The sequence below is a fragment of the Trichomycterus rosablanca genome, chromosome 19, assembly GCF_030014385.1.
Source record: "Trichomycterus rosablanca isolate fTriRos1 chromosome 19, fTriRos1.hap1, whole genome shotgun sequence".
Lineage (NCBI taxonomy): Eukaryota > Metazoa > Chordata > Actinopteri > Siluriformes > Trichomycteridae > Trichomycterus > Trichomycterus rosablanca.
This window is the reverse complement of record NC_086006.1, coordinates 26,300,361-26,324,855: the sequence shown is the minus strand read 5'-3', so window position 1 is coordinate 26,324,855 and position 24,495 is coordinate 26,300,361. Positions and strand designations below refer to the sequence as shown.

Here is a 24,495-nt window from a genome sequence, read left to right as displayed (position 1 = left end):
ACCTGGGTCAGGAATCATTCAAAAGGATTTCTGTCCATTTCTGACATCATTTTAGACTTGATGTTGAATTTATCGCCTTGTCAACTTCATCCCAATCTTCTTTTGCTTTCCTTTAATTGCAGATGAACTGTAAGTTCTGTAGAAAATACAAGAACTTCCTGTTCAGATGAATTCAAAAACACCTGACTTTGTCTTTGTGCTTTGTGTTTTTCAACCCCTTGTCTGCTGCAGCTGCCCACACTTCACCTGAGTACCTGGTGTGTATTAACCACCCGAACTGCATGTGCTCAAACACACCCAGACCTTCTCAGACTCTCTCGAACACACACACACACTGTCAGTCTGATGGCCTCCGAGTACTGCAGGTCAGACAGCCGCAGCTCCATCCCCGACTCGGAAAGGCAGCTGAACGTCCAGGACCCGACCAAGACCAGCATGTGGGAGGAAAGCTTCGACACTGAAAAGTAAGAGACCATCCATGTGTTGTATCTAATCGTGTGTGTGTGTGTGTGTGTGTGTGTGTTCATACTGTTGTCATACTGTCAACAGAGTTTTTTCTCATTTTTGAAATCATGTGTTTCTCCAACAGCAATTACAGTTACCAACAGGTGTAATCAATCCATCAATTATATAAAGAGAATGATATGCTTCCAACTTGTGGCAACAGTTTAGGGAGGGTCCTGTCCTGTTCCAGCATCAAAGCAAGCTCTATAAAGACATGAGGAAAAGCTCGGTTTAAAGAAATTCTAGTGTCCTGCACAGAACCCTGACCTCAACCCCACTCAACAGCTCTGGAATGAACGTAAACGTCAACTGAGGGTTCCTTGACCAACACCAGTGCCCAGCCATACAAACACTCTGTGTCCCACAGACAGAGGTTTTCTAATGATATTGTGCCTTCTTTCTGTCCTCTTTTCTGTCCATTGGCTGACACACCTTTCTTCTCTCAAAGCCATAATGCTGGATCGCTCTGTCTGTTCCATTTTCAGCTAACTTTGGATGGTCAGTGTTCTGTTGTTTTCTGGGAACTTGCCTTGTTGAGAGAAATGCACTGGGAGAGTGGAATGCCCCAGTTGTTCCTCAACGTCCTAGTTTCCTGGGGTGAGACACGCCTGTAAATCCACTTTGTGGTCTGCTTTATTATTTGAAATCATCCCTATTTAGTTTGTGGCTTTTTAGCCACAGTGTTATTCTACCTTGGATTGAAAATCTGCATGGGGTTTTAATTTCTTCTCTACTAGGTGTGTGGGGATTCGCCTTGTTCTCTCTCTCTTTCCAGCGAAGCACCTTCCTCCACTTTACAATGTACAGAAAATTCACTGATGTTAACAAATAAAAAAACTGTTTCAGTCATGGAGTGGGCAGGAAGAGGGACTATTCCCCCGTCTCGTGGAGCGAGTACTTTGATATGATGGACGACGTGGTAGTGGGTTCAGCAGAAAGCAAGGACATATCCTTTACATCCTAATACACACCCACACAAACACTTTAAAGCAGCATTTAATAGTACTGGTAGCCTCTAATAACATTCCTGTAGGCTTTTCCTTGACGAGTGTGTACGTGTTTCGGGTGTATAAGAGTGGACAGGATGGACCGCTGCTGGTGCTGCTGCATGGAGGAGGACATTCAGCTCTGTCCTGGGCTGTTTTCACTGTATGTTACACACACACAACTCGATCTGATTGCCTATTGGGCTGATCATAAATGTAATTAGCTCATCATAATCATAATCATAACTTTTCATATGAGTGGTAAATAGAGAAACATATAGGTGCTGTTACTAGCGTCTGTATTGTATGTTTCTTATTAAAAAACCACAGCATTTAGTTTAAAAATACAATAGAGCCAATTTTATATCAGTTATATTAAGACATTTCGACTGATGACACTTTCACTGTTTATCAAAGAACATTTTTTAACAAATGGACTTTATTTATGGAATTTATTTGATACTGTAGTTAAACTACACACAGATATCAAACGTACACGGACTCCCACTGTGTAGTAGAAATGACACATCATTATATTATGTACTAGTGTAGTGTATTACCTTCAAACTCTAGTGAAACTGATCTGTAAGCGTTTGTTTATTTACTTTGCTCACAAACTAGTTACTGTGTATAATATACATAGCTTACTGCTTTTATATAGATCGCTTATTATAGTCAGCAACCAAACTGTAGTTAGTTAACTATTAGTTGTTAGATTAGCACTGATTTGTGCATGTTAGTTTAATCATATAGGCCAAATGCAATAAAATATTAGTTCTAGAGCTAAAAACACCACAGGTCTTGGTGGCGATCAGCACATATTGTACTTTAAACATTCAAAAAAAACTAGTGAAATGTTTATACAAGCAATAGATCAGCTTTTGATAGCAGAGGCTATTAAAAAAAAAAAAAAAAACCAGGTCTGTGCTGTTAATAGAAGGGTATTTTATTGTATAAATGTGCTCAAAAAGATGATACTTGTACTGAGAAAGTAGTAACACTGCATACTGTTTGCTTAATAGCCAGTTCAGTTGTGTGTCATGAGCACTAAGCTGGTAGGGTAGAGCTAACATGCTTCTGGGCTACAGATATTTAATCAAACAATATTATGGCCTAATTTATATAGGTCGCTGGTTAACTTGGCAGCTAAACTACCATTAGTTAGACTGTTAATCTCAGCATTGTAATAATCTCTGCTGGCCTGAAGCAGTGGTGTCATATGATCAAGTCGTATAATCAAAATTATAAAAACATCTCAACATGCGTGCTGTGATTTAATGTGTTTAAGATTGAAAAAAGCCCTCTTTCTCTTTTAGGCAGCAATGACAAGTAGGGTCACTTGTCGTGTTCTGGCCATGGATCTACGAGGGCACGGTAAGATCACTAGTCAAGCATGAAAACTTAAATGCCTTTAGCTGTATTAAGCTAGCAATGCTGTCGTTCATTCCAGGTGCTACTCAAGTCCGTCACGCAGACGATCTCTCAACGCAGACCATGTCCAGGTTTGTGAGCACATACACGTCTACACACGTCATCGCCAGTGGCTTTTTACACCTAGCTTACGTACGTTTAGAGCCTTGCTCAGCGGTCTGTGGATTAAAACTCACAACCCTGAGGTCACTAACAAAAAAACCTTAAAGATGTAAAGCAAAGGTGCACAACATTTTGTGTCTAGTTCTGAGGGGGGATTACAGCAGTTAAATTAATTAAATAAATGTATAAATAAATTAATAAATATCCTGCAATGAAGTGCCCCTCAAGGCCCTCAACCCTAAATTGCTTGCATTGTATTTGGTCACAATTATAATTTACTAATTATACATACATTACACATTTGGCATTTAGCAGACACTTTAATCCAAAGTGAGTTACAGTACTGTGAGAATATGTTGTCTAAGCAATTGAGGGTTAAGGGCCTTGCTAAAGGGCCCAACAGTGGCAACCTGGCAGTGAACTTTGATTACTAGTCCAATGAACCAGTGACCTTTTGATTACTAGTCCATTACCTAAACCGCTAGGCTACAACTGCCCTGCTAAATGCCCTACATGTAAATGTTAAGTTCTTTGTAACCTGGGCAGCTCAGTGTAGCTCAGCAGTTAAGGCACTGAATTATTGATATGAAGGTTGTTGGTTTAAGACCCACTAGCACACCACTGTTCGAATCTCAGCAGAGCCACCAAACGTGGTTGGCTGGCCACACAAACACAACTGGCGGGGATCACAGGGAGTTTAGCATGGCTCTTCGTAGGCAATACGGAACACAACATTGGCTGCAGATTGAACACATGTCTGAGGGGACATGGTGATCCGGCTCTGCCTGATCTTTCACAAGTGGGAACTGGAGATGAATAATTTGAGAGATTATGGGGAATTGTATGTGGTCACAATTGTAAAATGCCAGGGGAGCACTTTGAGAAATCACTGAATATCCATCATGTATTAACAACAGCTTATTCGTAACCTTTTACAGAGATGTAGCCAATGTGGTGAGAGCTACATACGGGGAAGTCCCGCCTCCTATTATCCTGGTTGGTCACAGCATGGGTGGAGCCATCGCAGTACATGCGGCCAGTGGAGGTGTGCTCCCCTCGGTGGTGGGCCTGGTCGTTATTGATGTAGTGGAGGGTGAGTAATTATAGTTAATATAGTTTAACACAGTAATTACCATTACCATGGACTTGGTTGTTGACTATATGTTGACCGTGTAATTGTTGTCTGTGTAGGAAGTGCCATGGATGTGCTTCACAGCATGCAGAACTTCCTGAAAGGTCGACCCCGGTCCTTCAAATCTATCGATCACGCCATCGAGTGGAGGTCAGTCACAAGCTCACATGCATTAACAAATAATCTTACTAGTATTAGACTTGAAGGGACATGGTTGCTCAGCAGTTAAGATATTTGACCAGTCATCAGAAGGTTGCCAGTGCCAAGTTGCCACTGTTGGGCCCCTGAGCAAGGCCCTTAATTGCTGGCATTGTATTTGGTCATAATTGTAAGTTGCTTTGAATAAAAGCGCTCGCTAAATGTCATAAATGTAATGTAAATATTTTTATTGTGCCAGTAATTTTGCTCAGACATATTTACAGATGATCTAGAAATAGTCCCTCTGGTCACAATGACAGCAACACTGAGAACAGTTTCTGTAACTCAGCACCCTGATCAAGATTCAGTCAATCCAGAAAACACAAGAATCAAGTAAGATCCTTTAGACCTCTGCTGTCAAAAGCCCAGTTTTAATTTTCCTTACCTTTCCACTTGCCATCATCTCAGAGGCTGGTTTAAAGGCTTTATGGCTTGATCAGCTCATCTAAAGTTTGGTTTGTTTAATAAATACAAGACGGAAGGAGTCAAGATCACTGTAACATTGGCTAAAACTTTGGCTTGATGATTTTCCGTGCACTCTAAAATACTCTAATAATAATAATAAGAGATAAATAGAAGATCTGACTTTCCTTTACTTGTCGTTGTTGTTGCAGTGTTAAAAGTGGTCAAATCAGAAACCTGGAATCTGCCAAAGTCTCAATGGTGGGACAAGTGAGGAGGTACTTCTGATATTATCATCTTAATAATTTTGGACAAAAGTAATGATACACCTGACCATGACCTTGTTGGACATCCTAATCCAAAACCACCGGCATTTATACTGAATTGCTCCTTCTTTCATTTGTATTGTTAATATCATCCACTCTTCTGGGAAGCCTTTCTACAAGACTTTGAATTGTGTCTGTGGGAATTTGCACCCTTTTAGTCAATAGAATCATTGAGGTCAGGAACTGATGTTGGAAGAGAAGTCCTTCTCTTCATCCCAGAAGTGTTGAGTTTGGTTGAGTCCAGGGCTCTGTGTAGGCAAATGGAACTCCTTTTCACACATTTAGTCAAACCACGTCTTTATAGACCTTGCTTTGTTCTCAGGGGCGTAATCAGGCACAAAGAGAAAGAGGACTTCCCCAAACTGTTGGGACAATGTTAAAAGCATATTATTTATTTTACATAATTTTTTCTGGATGTGGCAGAAACAACTAAATTCAACCATTAGCCGTCCACATACATTTTGGCATTAATACATACAGTGTATCACAAAAGTGAGTACACCCCTCACATTTCTGCAGATATTTAAGTATATCTTTTCATGGGACAACACTGACAAAATGACACTTTGACACAATGAAAAGTAGTCTGTGTGCAGCTTATATAACAGTGTAGATTTATTCTTCCCTCAAAATAACTCAATATACAGCCATTAATGTCTAAACCACCGGCAACAAAAGTGAGTACACCCCTTAGTGAAAGTTCCTGAAGTGTCAATATTTTGTGTGGCCACCATTATTTCCCAGAACTGCCTTAACTCTCCTGGGCATGGAGTTTACCAGAGCTTCACAGGTTGCCACTGGAATGCTTTTCCACTCCTCCATGACGACATCACGGAGCTGGCGGATATTCGAGACTTTGCACTCCTCCACCTTCCGCTTGAGGATGCCCCAAAGATGTTCTATTGGGTTTAGGTCTGGAGACATGCTTGGCCAGTCCATCACCTTTACCCTCAGCCTCTTCAATAAAGCAGTGGTCGTCTTAGAGGTGTGTTTGGGGTCATTATCATGCTGGAACACTGCCCTGCGACCTAGTTTCCGGAGGGAGGGGATCATGCTCTGGTTCAGTATTTCACAGTACATATTGGAGTTCATGTGTCCCTCAATGAAATGTAACTCCCCAACACCTGCTGCACCCATGCAGCCCCAGACCATGGCATTCCCACCACCATGCTTGACTGTAGGCATGACACACTTATCTTTGTACTCCTCACCTGATTGCCGCCACACATGCTTGAGACCATCTGAACCAAACAAATTAATCTTGGTCTCATCAGACCATAGGACATGGTTCCAGTAATCCATGTCCTTTGTTGACATGTCTTCAGCAAACTGTTTGCGGGCTTTCTTGTGTAGAGACTTCAGAAGAGGCTTCCTTCTGGGGTGACAGCCATGCAGACCAATTTGATGTAGTGTGCGGCGTATGGTCTGAGCACTGACAGGCTGACCCCCCACCTTTTCAATCTCTGCAGCAATGCTGACAGCACTCCTGCGCCTATCTTTCAAAGACAGCAGTTGGATGTGACGCTGAGCACGTGCACTCAGCTTCTTTGGACGACCAACGCGAGGTCTGTTCTGAGTGGACCCTGCTCTTTTAAAACGCTGGATGATCTTGGCCACTGTGCTGCAGCTCAGTTTCAGGGTGTTGGCAATCTTCTTGTAGCCTTGGCCATCTTCATGTAGCGCAACAATTCGTCGTTTAAGATCCTCAGAGAGTTCTTTGCCATGAGGTGCCATGTTGGAACTTTCAGTGACCAGTATGAGAGAGTGTGAGAGCTGTACTACTAAATTGAACACACCTGCTCCCTATGCACACCTGAGACCTAGTAACACTAACAAATCACATGACATTTTGGAGGGAAAATGACAAGCAGTGCTCAATTTGGACATTTAGGGGTGTAGTCTCTTAGGGGTGTACTCACTTTTGTTGCCGGTGGTTTAGACATTAATGGCTGTATATTGAGTTATTTTGAGGGAAGAATAAATGTACACTGTTATATAAGCTGCACACAGACTACTTTTCATTGTGTCAAAGTGTCATTTTGTCAGTGTTGTCCCATGAAAAGATATACTTAAATATCTGCAGAAATGTGAGGGGTGTACTCACTTTTGTGATACACTGTATACTCACTCACTCACACTCTTAACCGCTTATCCAGTTAGGGTCGGGTTGGGTGTTGGAGCCTATCCCAGCTTTTCAATGGGCGCAAGGCACACAGTAACATCCTGGACAGGGCGCCAGTCCATCGCAGGGCAGACACACACACACACACACACACACACACACATGCATACACACACCCATTCACCTATAGGGCAGTTCAGAGTCTCCAATTCACCTGACTGCATGTTTTTGGACTGTGGGAGGAAACCGGAGCTCCCGGAGGAAACCCACGCAGACACGGGGAGAACATGCAAACTCCACACAAATCGAACCCAGGACCTTCTTGCTGTGAGGCGACAGTGCTACCCACCAAGCCACAGTCTATACTCTATTTACATACTTGAAGAAAGAAGTTGATACACACCTGTATGGGACATGTACAGAGAATTCATTATTCAGACCTCCCAAGAAGCCCCTTCTGAAGCAATTAAAGCTGCAAATATATTATATATATGAAACAGGAAAGGGCCTTCCCTAAACTGCTATTTCAAAGTTGGCAGCCTATAATTTCCTAAATATAACTGATTTATTGCACCTGTTAGCAACTGTGGCTGAAACACATCAATTCCAAAAATTAGACAGGGTGTCCCAATACTTTTGTCCATATAGTGTTCATGTCTCTTGATTTCTGCTGTATACTCCATATGTATCTTCTGTCTATATTTCTGAATGCACCAGGTGTGAGGTTGAGGACGGGGACTCAACCGAGCAGGTGAGTCCAGCAACGGAGAGCGTCGCTGAGGGTCATGAAGAGTTCTACGACCTGAACTACGTCACAGACAAAGCCGAGAACACCGCATCAGAGGTGAGCATCCATATCCGTATTCATCCTCAGCTCATTCAGCCACACCAACTGTGAACGAATGGTATCAGGTGTCCACATACTTTTGGTCATATAGTATAGTATAGATTCCACCAGCACACTCACTGTTGGTGCATGTTTGTGTTTCTGCAGCCATCCAGCGTCTACAGCTGGAAGATTGACCTGTCCAAAGCCGAGAAGTATTGGGACGGCTGGTTCAGAGGAATCTCCAACCTCTTCCTGGGCTGCAACGTTCCCAAACTTCTGCTGCTTGCAGGTCACACATCACATTTATTAAATCACTAAATCAAACACAGGAATTTATTAAGCTCGTGTTTATGATGGAGGTGGAGCGAAGACACGCAACAGCACAGAGGAAAGCTGCTTGGTTTGTGTTGGGAAGACATGTCAGTTCTTCAAGGATTGAAGGAAATGCAGATCTACTTCACAGTCTGCTCTCCAAAACCTCCTTTAAAGCTTCACCTTAAACCTTTATTTAGATGTTTATCAAACCACTCTTCAATAAATATACCATTATATTTGAGAACGATGATCATCCTTGAATACAGATCATCAGCTAAGAGTGTTTGCACCATAGGGTGCGCCTAGTTTTGTAGAATTGACATATATCGGTTGGCTGTTTTATTGCAACACACTGAACCAATTGGTTCTCATGCTGGCTATACCACACTTTACTGCTGGCAGCAGACTTTGGGTTAAAGGTATCCTTTGGCCTCCTTCATGAATAAATCCGTACAGATGTTGGAAATATGGTTGTACTTTTTTGCTCAGGGGTCCAGGTTTCATGTTCCTTACACCATTATACAATTGTGCATTAGAAGCCAATCATTTTCCCAAATGCACAGTGTTTATTGAGAATGGATCATAGAGGTCTTTGTTCAGATCTGTGGGTATTTTTTCTTAGCAGGAGCCATTTGTCCATGTTCTCTGATGCACTGTTAGAATAAGCACCTTTTATGGAGACTCTTTGGAACTCTGTTAGTTGCCTGTTCATTCAAATCAACCTGCTAGTTCCTCAATGTAATGTATTCACTCCTAAGTCAAGCTCTGTTTTATATGGTGTTTCCATTTTTATTTCCATTTCCATTGTTCTGTATGGTGCAGGTATTGATCGACTGGACAGGGATTTAACCATCGGACAAATGCAAGGTAAATGTACACACTTGTTTTGTCCTTGATGTTGATTCTGAGTGAAAGTGTGTGTGTGTGTGTGTGTGCGGGGTGAAATATGAAGGACCATTACTGCATCGATGGATCTGGCTGTGGAGACACCTGGTGTGGTCACTCAAGAACCCTCACGGCTAATAATATCCCACACAAACAGACACTCAGTTCCCAGGTCTTTCAAATACGACACAAATACAACTTGTAATGTTACTTTACTGGGACTGACAGGTACAGAGGTGACACCTACTTTACTGGGACTGACAGGTACAGAGGTGACACCTGCTTTACTGGTACTGACAGGTACAGAGGTGACACCTACTTTACTGGGACTGACAGGTACAGAGGTGACACCTACTTTACTGGTACTGACAGGTACTGAGGTGACACCTGCTTTACTGGTACTGACAGGTACAGAGGTGACACCTACTTTACTGGGACTGACAGGTACAGAGGTGACACCTGCTTTACTGGTACTGACAGGTACAGAGGTGACACCTACTTTACTGGTACTGACAGGTACAGAGGTGACACCTACTTTACTGGTACTGACAGGTACAGAGGTGACACCTACTTTACTGGGACTGACAGGTACAGAGGTGACACCTACTTTACTGGTACTGACAGGTACAGAGGTGACACCTACTTTACTGGTACTGACAGGTACAGAGGTGACACCTACTTTACTGGGTCTGACAGGTACAGAGGTGACACCTACTTTACTGGGACTGACAGGTACAGAGGTGACACCTGCTTTACTGGTACTGACAGGTACAGAGGTGACACCTACTTTACTGGGACTGACAGGTACAGAGGTGACACCTACTTTACTGGGACTGACAGGTACAGAGGTGACACCTACTTTACTGGGACTGACAGGTACAGAGGTGACACCTGCTTTACTGGTACTGACAGGTACAGAGGTGACACCTACTTTACTGGGACTGACAGGTACAGATGTGACACCTACTTTACTGGGTCTGACAGGTACAGAGGTGACACCTACTTTACTGGGTCTGACAGGTACAGAGGTGACACCTACTTTACTGGTACTGACAGGTACAGAGGTGACACCTACTTTACTGGGACTGACAGGTACAGAGGTGACACCTACTTTACTGGTACTGACAGGTACAGAGGTGACACCTACTTTACTGGGTCTGACAGGTACAGAGGTGACACCTACTTTACTGGTACTGACAGGTACAGAGGTGACACCTACTTTACTGGGACTGACAGGTACAGAGGTGACACCTACTTTACTGGGACTGACAGGTACAGAGGTGACACCTACTTTACTGGGACTGACAGGTACAGAGGTGACACCTACTTTACTGGGACTGACAGGTACAGAGGTGACACCTACTTTACTGGGTCTGACAGGTACAGAGGTGACACCTACTTTACTGGGACTGACAGGTACAGAGGTGACACCTGCTTTACTGGGACTGACAGGTACAGAGGTGACACCTACTTTACTGTGTCCTACATGTACAAAGTTAAATACTGGGACCATTTAAATCGTTTTACAATCTCGTTGTAGGTAAATTTATGATGCAGGTGCTGCTCCCTTGTGGTCATGCCGTTCAAGAGGACATGCCAGACAAGGTAGGAAAATCTCAGATCATGAGTTCCACAGGATGTTCTGCAGTAGGTTCACCATCCTGAGCACAACTACATGGTTTAACGTGTTTGGAACTCCAGTGGCCTGCACAGAGCCCTGACATTAACCCTTATAACAACTCTAATGTTCGGTTAATGCAAATAAATCCCAAAATCTCGTGTTCAAAACAGTTTAGAAATCTCAGCATGAAATCAGGATGAATAAAATTCGCTTCTCTGTTTGTAGGTGGCTGACGCTCTTGCTGGTTTCATTACAAGACACAAGCTTGCAGAGACTCGAGGTGAAACCAAGAGGTGAGAAGAGAAAATGTGAAAATGGCTTTTAAAATTATTACAATTATTTTATTGCATCTAAGTGAATAAAATGCTCCACTAATTTTGAAGTGTTGCTGTGTTCTTCAGCTCATCATCATACCCCTTCATGCGCTGAACTCCAGAGGGTGAGTCGGTTCATAAATTCTTTTGATTCTTCATTCAGTGGAACATATGTAGCCCTAAAGGTTAAATAATCCAAGAAGTAGCAGTTACGTTCCAGTTTAGCATTGTGTAAACCACCAGTCAAAATATTACACAGTAACAACATTTCTGTGTGGGCTGTGTGGTGCTGCTTCTGCTGCTTTCAGGTCATCCTGCAACTCCTCTTCCTTCTCTTTCCTATAATTAATTAAAGAGCATTGTGTTGTAAAAACGTGTATGGCAAGTTTCATGATCTTTCCACTTCCTAATCAACCCAGTTGTTAAAAAGTATTGGGACTCCCATTCTAATTTTAATTAGGTAACAGTTAACAGGTGTAATAAAATAATTATATAAAGGAATTGAAATAAGCTCAGTTAAAAGAAACTTCAGTGTCCCAGAGTCCTGACCTCAGCCCCACTCATCAACTCTGGAATTGACCAGCATCAGTGTCATATTAATGCTCTTTTGACTGAATGGGTCACGCTGATTTTGTGTATACATAAAGCAAGTAAAAGGTGACACAGCTGTGTATTACACTAGCCCACCACTGCTGAGACTGGGTTCAAATCTCGGCTCTGCTATCAGCATTCAAGGCGTCTACGCAAAAAGAACTGGCTATGTCTTATAGGGGACGAGGCCCTGTCCAGAGTATTCCAGCCTTGTGCCCAGTGTTTCCTAGTGTAGCCAGACCCACTGTAACCCTGACCAGGATAAAGTGGTTAATGAAAATTACTAACGGTATACATTTGTTTGTTTCAGCAGACCTTGGATCAATAACGGCAACTCAAGACAGAAAACGACCCACAGCTGAACACCTCATCGTTTTTAAAAAATTATTATTATATAAGAAAATCTTTCAGTTTTTTTTTGTGTTCCTTTTTGTGCCAGTCTTCACTGCTCCTGTTATAGATATTAATTTTCTTTGTTTTTGAGCTACAGGTGACGTTTGTAAAGGTAGTGAAAGTAGTGATTTTCATAACTCCCAATAAACTGGAGCCATGTGCTCAGTGTTCACCAGTATACACAGAATTTTGTGATGAAAACCAGTGTGCACGAGTACATGATGATACAGGTGTGGCTTGTTTAAGGCGTTTGAGTATATTGGTGGTGGACTGATGGGTCAAAAAGAAAACCAAAACTGTCACCCTACACAGAGAGAACTTTTAAATTCAGATGGACTTTGAGAACCAACAACCTTAAAGCTCTGAAGTTCTTTAATAATGATCATGGTTTAAAATAAAAAGGTTTTTAATCTTATGACGATGTAAAACTTGCTCAACTGTGTATAAAATCCTTCATATTTAATAAAATGAAACTCATGTCAGGAGGCACGTGGTGTAACGAGAAGCTGTTGCCTAACAGCAAGAAGGACCTGGGTATGATTCTTTTCTGTGTGGAGTTGCATGTTCTCCCTTGCATAGGTTTCCTCCCACAAGGAGACACCACTGCTTTATCCTGGTCAAGGTTGCAGGGTGTCTGCTTGTCCCGGAATCACTGGGTGCCAACTGATCATAGGCCTTGGTCAAACACTGCCCCCCCTTCCCCCACAGACATAGCCAATCATGTCCGTTTGGAGCACTGCTGGAGATCCGAACTCTGGAAAAAGGGTAAGGAAGAAAAGGAAGACGGGGGCCTGAATGGTGGCACTTCGCTGACAAAATTGGCTGATTAATCAGCATCTACGGTTACGTTTCATCTCATAATAACAAAGTTCAGCGCTGCTGGCCAATCGTTAACAGAAATGTTTACAGGGTTGTGATGTAACAGTGTGTATGTTGTCCATCCATCTAACTATCCTATTCATCTAATCTATCCATTCATCCATCTATCCTATTTATCTAATCTATCTATCCATCTAATCCGTCTATCCATCCATCCTTCTAACTATCCCATCTATCTAATCCATCTATCCATCCATCTAGTATGATGTTTCTCCTTTACATCCTTTACTATCGTGAATCACTGGGCTACATTACTGATTGGCTGATGCCTGGTTATGGTAAAAACCTATTTAAGTAGTACTGGGCTAGCGTATTTTATAGCTGCACCACCTGAGCGCCCATGTGTTCACTTACTTTGACCTAACAAAACATGGATATTGACCAGAGGTGTCCAGCCTGTCCCTGCACCTAGAAGTGTACAGGACATCCTGTCCTCACCTGTACAGCGAGTACTCACTGATCTCAGGATGTTGATCTCTGACTCGTGTGTGAATCATAACCTTACAGCAGATGAAGTGTGTGATGTAAAGCTGCAGAATAAAGAGAACCGACAGCACTAGATCCACAAAATGCTTCTTTTTACAATATATATTAAAATAAGCGTGCAGACTTACAAACATAAACGAAATCACATAGAAACAAACACGTGTGCAAAGGCCTGCATCATGCTCGAGCAGGAAACACTGTGGTCCGCAGGGTCAAGAGCACGTTCTGTAACAATCTCACACGTGCAGCGACACTCCCAGTCACGAGTTCGGCGTCGAGCAGGGACGGCAGTCCGGTGTTTCCCGAGCGATATTAGATACTACAATAATCCACGCGTAAAAAGCACCTCTATAGAAAAATAAACACTGCGTTTGTTATTTTTTTTACCCTAAAAATGTTTCTCAGAGCTTTTCCCCCTCGATCCACTCGGCCCAGTAGAAGATGGAATGGAAGAAAACTCCGGAGGAATGGACGAACAATCTGATTGTCGAGCAGAACCGAGCCGACTGTCTGCCGAGAGCAAAGTAATCTAGACTAGTATCGTATTTTCCGGACTGTAACCCTGCGCTCCCACTGGCAGCGACGCGGCATCAGACCGTGGCTGGAAATCGTAGATTTATCGTGGCGAGACGGCGATGGGCGGCATCAGAAGGCAGGACAGCCGCTGGCCGGGTGAAAAGTCAGTTACGCAACATTGTAAAGTGGCTGGAAGTCGAACATTTTCTATAAAAACCGCTAATGTAAACGACTGGGAACCATTAGCGACGTGAAGTGGACGGAGTCAGCTACTTCGGACGGTAAAGAGGCTACAAATAAGACGCAGCGAGCGTTATCTGCTCTCGTTCTGCCACTGTGCAGAACACTAAAACAACTTTGGGTTTCTTTTAACAGAAGGAAAAAATGATTGACAGCTTTAATATATCTATAATGCACCACATGACCAAGAGTATGTGGACACCCCTCCTCCACATCCATTGGTAACAGGTGTATAAAAATGCTATAAGGTAAATGACATGCTTTTGACATCGTGGCAGCAGTTTGGGGATTTCCCTGAGCACAAATTGAGCTCTATGAAGAAAGGTTTGAATAGTTGTGCGCAAAGAAGCTCCAGTTGCTCTACACAGAGCCCTGGTGATCACTTAACCCAACTCAACACTTCTGGTATAAATTAAACTTGGACCGCAAGAATCTATTGACTGAATGAACACCAATTCCCACAGACACAGTCCTAAGTCTTGCAGAAAGTAGAAACACTTGTGATATTTAAGCTACAAAGGAAAGAAAAAGGGGAGCAATTAATTCCAAATGCACATGGTTTGAAATGGAATGCCCAACGAGCTCATGGTCAGGTGCCCCAATACTCAATAATCACCAAACCAATCAGAACGATGAAAAGAAAGACAAAGAAAGGAAAGGAAGACAGGGGCCTGAATGGTAGCACTTCGCTGACAAAACTAGCTGTATTTCCTTCGGATCAATAAAGTATCTATCTAATTTCCTGTCTATCTATCTTATATCTGTCTGTCTGTCTGTCTTGTCTATCTATCTATCTATCTATCTATCTATCTATCTATCTATCTATCTATCTATCTATCTATCTATCTATCTGTCTATCTATCTGTCTATCTATCTGTCTATCTGTCTATCTATCTAATTATCTTTTCGTCTGTCTGCCTGTCTAATTATCTATGTCTTTCTATCTGTCTATCTATCTATCTATCTGTCTGTCTGTCTGTGTCTGTCTGTCTGTCTGTCTATCTGTCTGTCTATCTATCTAATTATCTTTTCGTCTGTCTGCCTGTCTAATTATCTATCTATCTATCTATCTATCTATCTATCTATCTATCTATCTATCTATCTATCTATCTATCTATCTATCTATCTATCTATCTATCTATCTATCTATCTATCTATCTATCTATCTATCTATCTATCTATGTCTGCCTGTCTGACTGCCTGTCTATCTATCTGTCTAATTATCTGTCTGTGTATCTAATTATCTATCTGTCGGTCTGTTTATCTATCTATCTTTTTGTCTGTATGTATGTCTATTTGTCTGTCTAATTATCTGTCTGTCTCGACTATCTATCTATCTATAATGATGTTTCTCCCTTATATCCTTTACTATGGTGAATCACTGAGCTACGTTCCTGATTGGCTGACCCATGGTTATGGTAAAACCTTTTGGCCTTTTTTTAACGAATGACAGATCGTTATTTTAACGCTTTAATGCGGACGGTCCCTGTCCATCATTACGTCCAGCACTGTTTGTTGACAGATGCTGAAATACACGCTCCGATTGCGTTCCGATTGGCTACAGTTTGGCGATGCCCGCTGCCAAGCGACTAATGCCAGAAAACAATCACGTCTCACGGTCCGGAAATTACGCTACTCTCACGCACACTCTGAAGCAGGAACTCTAAATGTACAGAACCCGAGCCTGACGAGGAACCTTCAACATCGGAGAGTAAAGGGTCGGAATGCAGCAGGCAGTGATGTCGTGGTGTGATGTCAAAGTCTGAGGGTTCCCACCGGATGCTCAGTCCGGATACCCAGCCAGGCCGGTTGTCATGGTTACACAGTCGTCTCCGAGGCTCAGTCCGTGCAGCCGTGGTTCGAGTGGCCGTGGCCGCCGCCCAGTCGGCATTTAACGTCGCCCGCGGGCACGTCCGTGTCGAAATGCCCCGCCCCCACGGCCAGCGACACTTCAGAACCGCTGCTCACCATGAGCTGGAGTTCACCTGCAGAAACGGCAATGATACAACACACACACACACACACACACTGAATTATACACTATATAGCCAAAAGTATGTAGACACCTGTCCTAATTATTGAGCTCAAGTGTGCTTTCAACAGTCTGGGGAAGGCCTATTTCCACTCCAGCATGAACATACCCTGGTGCAGACCAAGACCTCAAATTCCATTAAAGAACTTTGGGATGAATTGGGACATCACTTGTGAACCAGGCTTTCTCTTCCAACAAATGTCCACAGACATACTTAAAAATCTGACATTAATGCCCATTATATGGGGATGGGATGTAAAACAAGTATATGATAACATGTCCAACATACACTATATGGCCAAAAGTATGTGGACGCTCCTCCTAGTGATTACATGTAGTTGTTTCTGCCACATCTATTGCTAACAGGTGTAAATAATTGATACAAGGTGATTAATATGCTTTTTTTTATTTATTTAGCATCCAACTGTTCAATTTGCATCGTGCTTCCTCTCTGTCTATGCCGAACCCTGCCCTGACCGAGGAGATCGAAGCTAACCCATATCCCCTCCGAAACATGGGCAGCAGCCGGATGCATTTTTGCCACCCACACATTGATGAGTGTGGCGCCACCTAACGTTGCATGCGGAGAGACACACCCTAAGGGCACTCTTCCTCATCTCTGTGCAGGCGCCTCTAATCAGCCGGCAGAGGTCGTAATCGCATTCTGACAGAGAGAGACCCACATCCGGTTCTTTGTCCCACCCCCCCCCCAACTGAGCAACCGGCCAATCGTTGCACATACAGCCACTCAGCTTCGAACCGGTGAAGCAGAGCTGGATTCGATATTAAGTACTCAGAATCCAGCCCTGGTTGCAGCGTGTCTTTTTACCGCTGCGCCACCTGAGTGGCTCGATTAATATGCTTTTAACGTTGTGCCAACAGTTTGGGGAAGTCCCCTTTCTCAAAGCGAGCTCTCTAAAGACATGGTTTGACCAGTTGTGTATAAAGGAGCTCCGCTCCAGTTGCCTACACAGAGCCCTGGTGAACACTCAACCCAACTCAACACTTTTGGAATGAATTAAACTTGGGCTAATCTGATCTCTTCCAACATCAGTGCCTGACCTAACCGACTCTCTTGACTAAATGGGTACAAATTTCCACAGACACACTCCAAAGTCTTGTAGAAAGGCTTTCTGAAAAAAGTGGATGATAATAAAGCTACACTGGAAAAATGAAGCAATTCAAAATAAATGCCCATGGTATTGGAATAGGGTCTCCAACAAGCTCATGGTCGGGTGTCCCAATACTTTCGTCCATATAGTGTATTTTTCTGTATTACAGAATGTAGACACAGCTTCTAATTATTGTCTAACTGAAAGATTTGGTTATTATTTTACACACACACTGTAAAGTTTGGTGGAGGAGGAATATTGACAGACGAGTTTTGGTTATTTAGACAACCCCGAACCCCCCAAACCCCCCTTTTCCAAATTTCCAGATTTCTCACTGCCCCCCAAAAAACCTGTCAATTTCACAGTTGTAAAATGTAAACATGCCCACGTGTCTGTAAACTTTTGACTTCAGCTGTTAGGTTTGTTTTTGGATAGTCAGTTAACAGTCACTCCACAGCTGACACTTCCTTCAACCCAGAACTGAGTTAGGAACTCACAAGACTTACTTTGTTCGGTCGGTCCGTTGTCCTCGGAGATGGGCTCAGAGTCCAAGAGGACCTGAGGGAGACCCACCATCCTGACCCCGGGGTCACGGCCCGCTGTGACGTCACCGGCCATGATGTCATCGCCCACCACCATGGCGTTCAGGGCCACGCCCCCTACGGCCAGATCGTATTCCAGGGGAAGCTCCTCCAAACACTCTGCGCTCGACTGGAACACAAACAGAACAGTTCTTACTATCTTGATTTTTAGGCAATCACCTTAAAACCACCTTGGGATTAAAACCGACTGGATTAAGAGAAAAGAGTGCGAGCTCCTACCGTGAGGCCGAGCGCTTTGAGGATGTTCATTTTGCACATGGGACACGTCCGATGATCCACCAGCCATGGATCAACGCAGCCTTTATGGAACAGGTGCCTGTGGGAGGGCAGAGGGCAAGTGAGTGTGTAGCTCGGGCAAAATGCACCAAGTGTGTAAGTGTGTAAGTGTGTGTGTGTATACAGTGTTTACCTGCAGGGCAGAATTCGCACCACGTCGTTAGGTTTGTATCCCTCGATACACACAGCGCAGTTATCAAAATCAGACTCGGTCTCCTGCACAGGTACAACCACAGAAGCTTCAGTCAGGACGACCGCTCAACTGGCTTTTTATGGCAGGTGTTATACACCAAGAGGACAGTACAGGCTTAAATGCTTGACCTCAACAGTGGTGGGGTCCAACAGCTTGTCATTTCTGGACATGGTTAGTAGTTGGCAGACTGCTTCAGTCACAAATACTGCTCAACTGGTTCTTATGACATGTGTTATACACCAAGAGGACAGTACAGGCTTAAATGCTTGACCTCAACAGTGGTGTGGTCCAACAGCTTGTCATTATTGGACATGGTTGGTAGTTTGCAGAAGCTTCAGTCACAAAAACTGTTCTTCTGCATTTTTATGTCAAACATGGTACACCAAGAGGACAGTGCAGGCTTAAATGCTTGACCTCAACAATGGTGGGGTCCAACAGCTTGTCATTATTGGGCATGGCTGATGAATGGCAGAAGCTTCGGTCACATAACTGCTCATCTGGCTTTTTATGACACATACACCAAGAGAACAGTATAGGCTTGAATGCTTGACCTCATGAGTGGTGGGGTTCAAGAGCTTGTCATTATTGAGCATGGCTGATGGATGACAGAAGCTTCAGTTACAAAGACTGCCCTTTATATGGCACACATGGTACACCAAGAGGACAGTATAGGCTTGAATGCTTGACCTCATGAATGGTGGGGTTCAAGAGCTTGTCATTATTGGGCATGGCTGATGGATGGCAGAAGCTTCAGTCACAAAAACTGTTCTTCTGTCTTTTTATATCAAACATGGTACACCAAGAGGAGGGTACAGGCTTAAATGCTTGACCTCATGAGTGGTGGGGTCCAATTGCTTGTCATTATTGGGCGTGTTTGGTAGTTGGCAGAAGCTTTAGTAACAAATACACCAAGTGAACAGGACAGGCTTTAACGCTTGTGTGTGTGTGTGTGTGTGTGTGTGTGTGTGTGTGTGTGTGTGTGTGTGTGTGTGTGTGTGTGTGTGTGTGGGACCTGGTCTCCTTTCCTGATGGTTCGTATCTGGAGCTGACTGATGGCTTTTTTCGCTGCATCTCCGAGTCGTCTCTACAATCACAAAAAGTTTAAAACATTCAAGAGTTTACATACACAAGTGTACCTACAGAGGAGGCTCCAATCATTTCTGCAACCGTTCTTGTTCTGTGTGTGTGTGTGTGTGTGTGTGTGTGTGTGATACCAAACCCTACACACACCCTGTATTAGCAATAAAACAAAACTTTCTTTTCTTTCGCCTGCTCCCACATTTAGGCGTCAACACAGCGAATCATTCTGGACAGTTTTTACACCCGACGCCCTTCCTGATGCAACCCTCCTATCTCTTTCAAGGCTTGGGACCGGCACTGAGAGCGCACTGACGAGTGCACCTACCCCCAAACATTCAAACCCTGGATACCCAGATCTCACCAGTAGTGGGCTAGCATACTTTATTGCTGCGCCACCCAAGCGCCCCAAAAATAGAACAATAATAATAATATTAATATTATTTTACCACATTTTAGCAACCACTGCGTTAGTTAAACAAATCCAAATTAAATCAAAGTTTATTTGTCACATACAGGTCAGCAGTGAAATGCCAGTTATACCATGTTGTTATACCACGTATACCAGTGAAATTAACACTACAGGTCTGCAGTAACACCATGGATTGGTCGCCTTATCCAAAGTGTGTCTATCTTCGTCATTACGAGTGGAGCAGGGTCCACTGCAAACCTGACCAAGTAAAGCGGTGAATGACAATGACCCCCCCAACCCGCTGTATGGTTCATTTCACCAGCACCTGTGATCGACTGTGTGATGCTAACTGATGTCTAATAGTTAACTGATGATGGGATGAACAGGGTTCGCGGTCGTTATCACTGGAGTCGCGTCTCTTGCTGGCTCTCCCACGTTACCCAACACTCCAAGCTGCCCCCCTCTGCCCTGCCACTGAGATTTAGGATCTGTAAAGCACAGCTGTAAGGAATGTCACAACAAACATGTCGGAACAGGACTGCATTTCTGCAGCATTGTCTAATAAAAGCAGTCGGACTAGCCTATTCGTATGGGCGCGGAGGCACTTCCAGCTGTAGCTTGTGGGCAAGCCGTAGCCTAGTGGTTAAGGTACTGGACTAGTAATCAGAAGGTCGCTGGTTCAAGCCTCACCATTGCCAGGTTGCTGCTGTTGGGCCCTTGAGCAAGGCCCTTAACCCTCAATTGCTCAGATTGTAGACTGTAACTGTACTGTAAGTCGCTTTGGATAAAGGCGTCCGCTAAATGCTGAAAATGTAAATGTCACCAACTCGGAATTAATGCTGCCTTCAAGTCGTGTCGGAAATATCGTATTTACGAGATGAGGGCACCTGAACGGCAACTCAGTGTCGTATTTACCAGTGGGAAACTCGGATTTTTCGATGAGCCCCGAGTTTCCGATGTGGGGCCGTGTCATTAACAAAACGTCATGGCGACAACAGGTGTTTGGATGCTGCCCCTACAGTAAACGGTAAAAGTTTTTCATGTTAAATGTAAAGTTCGATCTACAGATGGACCGATCGGGGTTTTTGGCACCGATTCCGATCTCCGATCTCCTTTCAGGGACATCGGCCGATAGCCGATTCCGATCGGGGGGGAGGGGGGATATTAGCAGTAAATAAACTTAAAAAGAGCCTCACAGTAAAGATAAACCGGAGCAGCGCACGTGTGTGTGTGTGTGTTTGTGTGTTTGTGCCTTTAGAAGAGACGCTTTGTTCACAGTATCGCTATAAGTGATTCATTGATTCATGAGTTGATTGATTCATTAAACTGCTATTACCACAGATCTGTAACCGAGTCAGACTCGTTCCGTCTAAGGAGCTAAAAGTTTTCTAAAAGTTCAGCAGATGATCCTGAACTAACGAATTTGGTAATGAATAAACTTTTGCCTCGGATTGGCTCTGTAACGTCTTCTGTTCTCATCTACATCACAAGTAAGAACCGCTTACGATTTACCAAAGTGAACCAGGAGTTTATAAAACGTGCTGATAGAATCGACTCAGATGTGACCGGGTTGAATTATCTTTTTAAAGTAAATATTACAATCAGCAAAATTACATCGTAAGAGCTTTCACGATGGTTTCTGTACGATGGTTGATGAATGATGATGTGATGGTTGGTGCTTCGTAGCTCAAAGTCTGGATCAATCCACTGAGCTGTTAACTTAACGTGATCTTTATATATCACACGATCGGATCGGCTACTTTTAGGAAATATCGCCGATCGCATATTTTACCGATTCGTAGTCGATCGATCGTCCCATCTCTAGTTCGATCTCTTTCTGTTTGGAAGGCATTTTTGGATGTACTTAAGAGGCCATAATTTTATTTTATTTATTTGTTTATTTTTTCTTTTTTAATTTAATTCTTGTTTTTATCAATTTTTTTAATTTATTTATTTATTTATCTATTTATTTATTTATTTATTTTTTTTTAACCTTCTTTCCATAATACATATTTCGTATTTATATACTAAATATTTTTTTTTCTAAATGCATTATCTATGTATAGTGTGGATTTTTTTGTTCACTGTTGATCTTGTTATAAATAAAATATAAAAAAAAATAAAAAATTGTAAAGTTCAAGCTTGTATACATTTTGTACACAACGTGCACTTGTTCTGATGAACCAAAAACCACTTGAACGCACATCATGTCTTAATCACGACCTCCGAACTCGTGAGTACGAACTTCCGAGGAGGACTTGAAGGCAGCGTATGAGGCCGGGTGACAAGTATCTGTGTGTACCTGGTAGTCTCACGTCAGCGCGCGTACCTGGTTTCGATCGCGGGCGTTGGCGTATCTGAACCTCTGGATGTAGTAGAAGACCAGCCAGGCGAGCGAGATGATCATGAGGACGATGAAAGAGATGGAGACGAAGACCACGGAGGTGCGGCTCACGTACTTCTGCAGGTTTCGCGTTCCTATGGTGATGTGCATGTTCACCGTCACGTTCTTCTCCAGCAGCGACACCAGCTCGCGTCCTTTGTACTCGGGGATCATGATCGCCACCACGTCACCCGTTCCTGATACGAACAGAGAGAGAGAGAGAGAGAGAGAGAAAATGAACGGGACTGTTCTCGGATCAGCTCTCAATCTGAAGCCCTGTCGGAACAGCGTTAAAACTCCATGGATGGCTAATTACAGAGGACTGCGATGCGATGGATGGCGCCCTGTCCGGGTTTCCCGGTGGAGCTGGACCCGCCACAACCCTGACCAGGATGAAATGAATGAAAATGAATGAACGAATGTATCAGGAATGTGTGTGTCAATGTGGGTTGTAGCCTAGTGGTTAAAGTACTGGACTAGTAATCAGAAGGATGCAGGTTCAAGCCCCACCACTGCCAGGTTGCCACTGTTGGGCCCCTGAGCAAGGCCCTTAACCCTCACTTAGACTGTATACTCCGGTTTCCTCCCACCTCCCAAAATCATGCAGAAGGTGGATTGGCTGCTAAATTGCCCACAGCTGGTAGTGAGTGATTGAGGAGATTTTGATCATGTGATCAACTGGCTCCTATTACAGGGTGTATCCCTGGGGTAGCGCCAGATCAACAGCGACCCTGACCAGGATACTTCCCCAGTTTCACCTCACATTTAGGTTAACAGGTGCTTTGTGGTCTCAATCTCACTGCAAGTAAACAAAAGAGATGCTCATGCTTTGATGTCAACATTATATGGCTCTACTCTGGTGGGTTACCCGGATGAGGCATGGTGATGGTCTCGTTGGCGTTGGAACCCCCGACATTGGCTATAACCACGGCGGTGGCGTTCAGGGTCGCGGCGTGGCGGATCTTGTCGCGGTACGAGCAGTTCCCCAGGTAGATGAGAGCGATCCACGCGCCGGCCCGCTCCGGCACCGAGAAGCGCGTGCTGGGCTCGCACGCCTGCCTCTCACGCGCCGACACGGCCGTCGCGAGCACGCCCCTGGCCTCGCGCTTGGGCGAGTGCTCTCCATAGTGTCCGCACTCGGTCCGGTCGGTGCGCGGCTCATCGGTCACCGGATCCACGTACGAGACGCTCACGAACGCCGTGTACCACTCCTCCTTCTCCGCAGCCGTGAAGTCCAGACACAGCAAGTGGACCGAGCAGAGCGACAGCAGCCACGCGGACACGGCCAGGCTCCGGCACGCCCGCGTCAGCCACCCCGACATGGTCGCGTTCTCTCGGGTACAGAAGCTCCAGCGGCCCCCGCTAGTCCATCTTAGAATCTGCGTTACGCTCGAGCTCGAAATGGCGCCCCGGTCCACGGCACTACATTGACGAATCGCGCACTGATATGCAGCACAAAACAGCTAGCGTCAATTCTAACGATTCGAACCGAATATTCGTCCGTCGTTCGGTCTGGTCATTGTTGTCTCAAGTCACATTCCGCCACATAAACACTACCTTGTTCATCAAAACAGGGCCGGGAGTCGATCCAAAGAGTCGACTCTTTGACTCCAGGCTTTCGGAACTAGGAGTCGACTCCAATTTAGTCTCACGATTCACCAAGTGCTCGCCTTCACAACGGTTATTTACATTTACATTTTCGGCATTTAGCACTACTTACAGTCGTGTGACAGTAAACAGTCTGAGCAATTGAAATTTAAGGGCCTTGCACAAGGACCCAACAGCAGCAACCTGGCTGTGGTGGGGCTTGAACCAGTAACCTTTTGATCACTTGTCCATTGCCTTAACCGCTAAGCTACAACTGCCCATCCCCCGAAGTTTTACTTACTTTGGTTACATTCATGACAGGAACAGTAGTTACTCATTACACAAGATTCATCAGTTAACAAGTTTGATATCACACACAGTCATTTCGTATCTTCAATTCACCTCACTTGCATGTCTTGGACTGTGGGAGGAAACCGGAGCACCCACAAGAAACCCACACAGACACGGGGAGAACATGAGAACTCCACACAGAAAGGACCCAGACCTCCCCACCTGGGAATGAAACCCAGGACCTTCTTGCTGTGAGGC

The 24,495-nt window shown here is 44.1% G+C and overlaps 2 protein-coding genes across 2 annotated transcripts; one reads left to right on the top strand and one right to left on the bottom strand.

The window, feature by feature from the left end:
• Positions 1 to 435: 435 nt before the first annotated feature.
• On the top strand, positions 436 to 12,517 carry LOC134333697 (protein phosphatase methylesterase 1-like). Its single transcript, XM_063015822.1, has 15 exons — positions 436 to 464; positions 1,372 to 1,450; positions 1,561 to 1,653; positions 2,807 to 2,864; positions 2,941 to 2,992; positions 3,962 to 4,116; positions 4,215 to 4,305; positions 4,968 to 5,033; positions 7,921 to 8,047; positions 8,198 to 8,321; positions 9,170 to 9,214; positions 10,773 to 10,837; positions 11,079 to 11,146; positions 11,255 to 11,292; positions 12,072 to 12,517. The coding sequence occupies exons 1-14, from the start codon at positions 436 to 438 to the stop codon at positions 11,280 to 11,282; spliced, it is 1,080 nt and encodes a 359-aa protein (XP_062871892.1). The 3' UTR covers positions 11,283 to 11,292; positions 12,072 to 12,517.
• Positions 12,518 to 13,591: 1,074 nt separating this feature from the next.
• rnf150b (ring finger protein 150b) lies at positions 13,592 to 23,875 on the bottom strand. Its single transcript, XM_063015709.1, has 7 exons — positions 23,228 to 23,875; positions 22,306 to 22,556; positions 19,500 to 19,571; positions 18,428 to 18,510; positions 18,238 to 18,334; positions 17,923 to 18,127; positions 13,592 to 16,257 (listed from the first exon to the last, which is right to left on the bottom strand). The coding sequence occupies exons 1-7, from the start codon at positions 23,679 to 23,681 to the stop codon at positions 16,112 to 16,114; spliced, it is 1,308 nt and encodes a 435-aa protein (XP_062871779.1). The 5' UTR covers positions 23,682 to 23,875; the 3' UTR covers positions 13,592 to 16,111.
• Between the last annotated feature and the right edge of the window lie 620 nt (positions 23,876 to 24,495).

Excerpts from the sequence above, each read along its gene's own strand:
- LOC134333697 (XM_063015822.1), top strand. The coding sequence starts at position 436 with ATGTGGGAGGAAAGCTTCGACACTGAAAA. Across the intron at positions 1,451-1,560 it reads GTTCAGCAGAAAGCAAGGAC|GTGTTTCGGGTGTATAAGAG; the intron begins ATATCCTTTACA and ends ACGAGTGTGTAC. Across the intron at positions 2,993-3,961 it reads TCAACGCAGACCATGTCCAG|AGATGTAGCCAATGTGGTGA; the intron begins GTTTGTGAGCAC and ends AACCTTTTACAG.
- rnf150b (XM_063015709.1), bottom strand. The coding sequence starts at position 23,681 with ATGTCGGGGTGGCTGACGCGGGCGTGCCGGAGCCTGGCCGTGTCCGCG. Across the intron at positions 18,335-18,427 it reads GTGCGAATTCTGCCCTGCAG|GCACCTGTTCCATAAAGGCT; the intron begins GTAAACACTGTA and ends GCCCTCCCACAG. Across the intron at positions 16,258-17,922 it reads CAACGGACCGACCGAACAAA|GTGAACTCCAGCTCATGGTG; the intron begins GTAAGTCTTGTG and ends CCGTTTCTGCAG.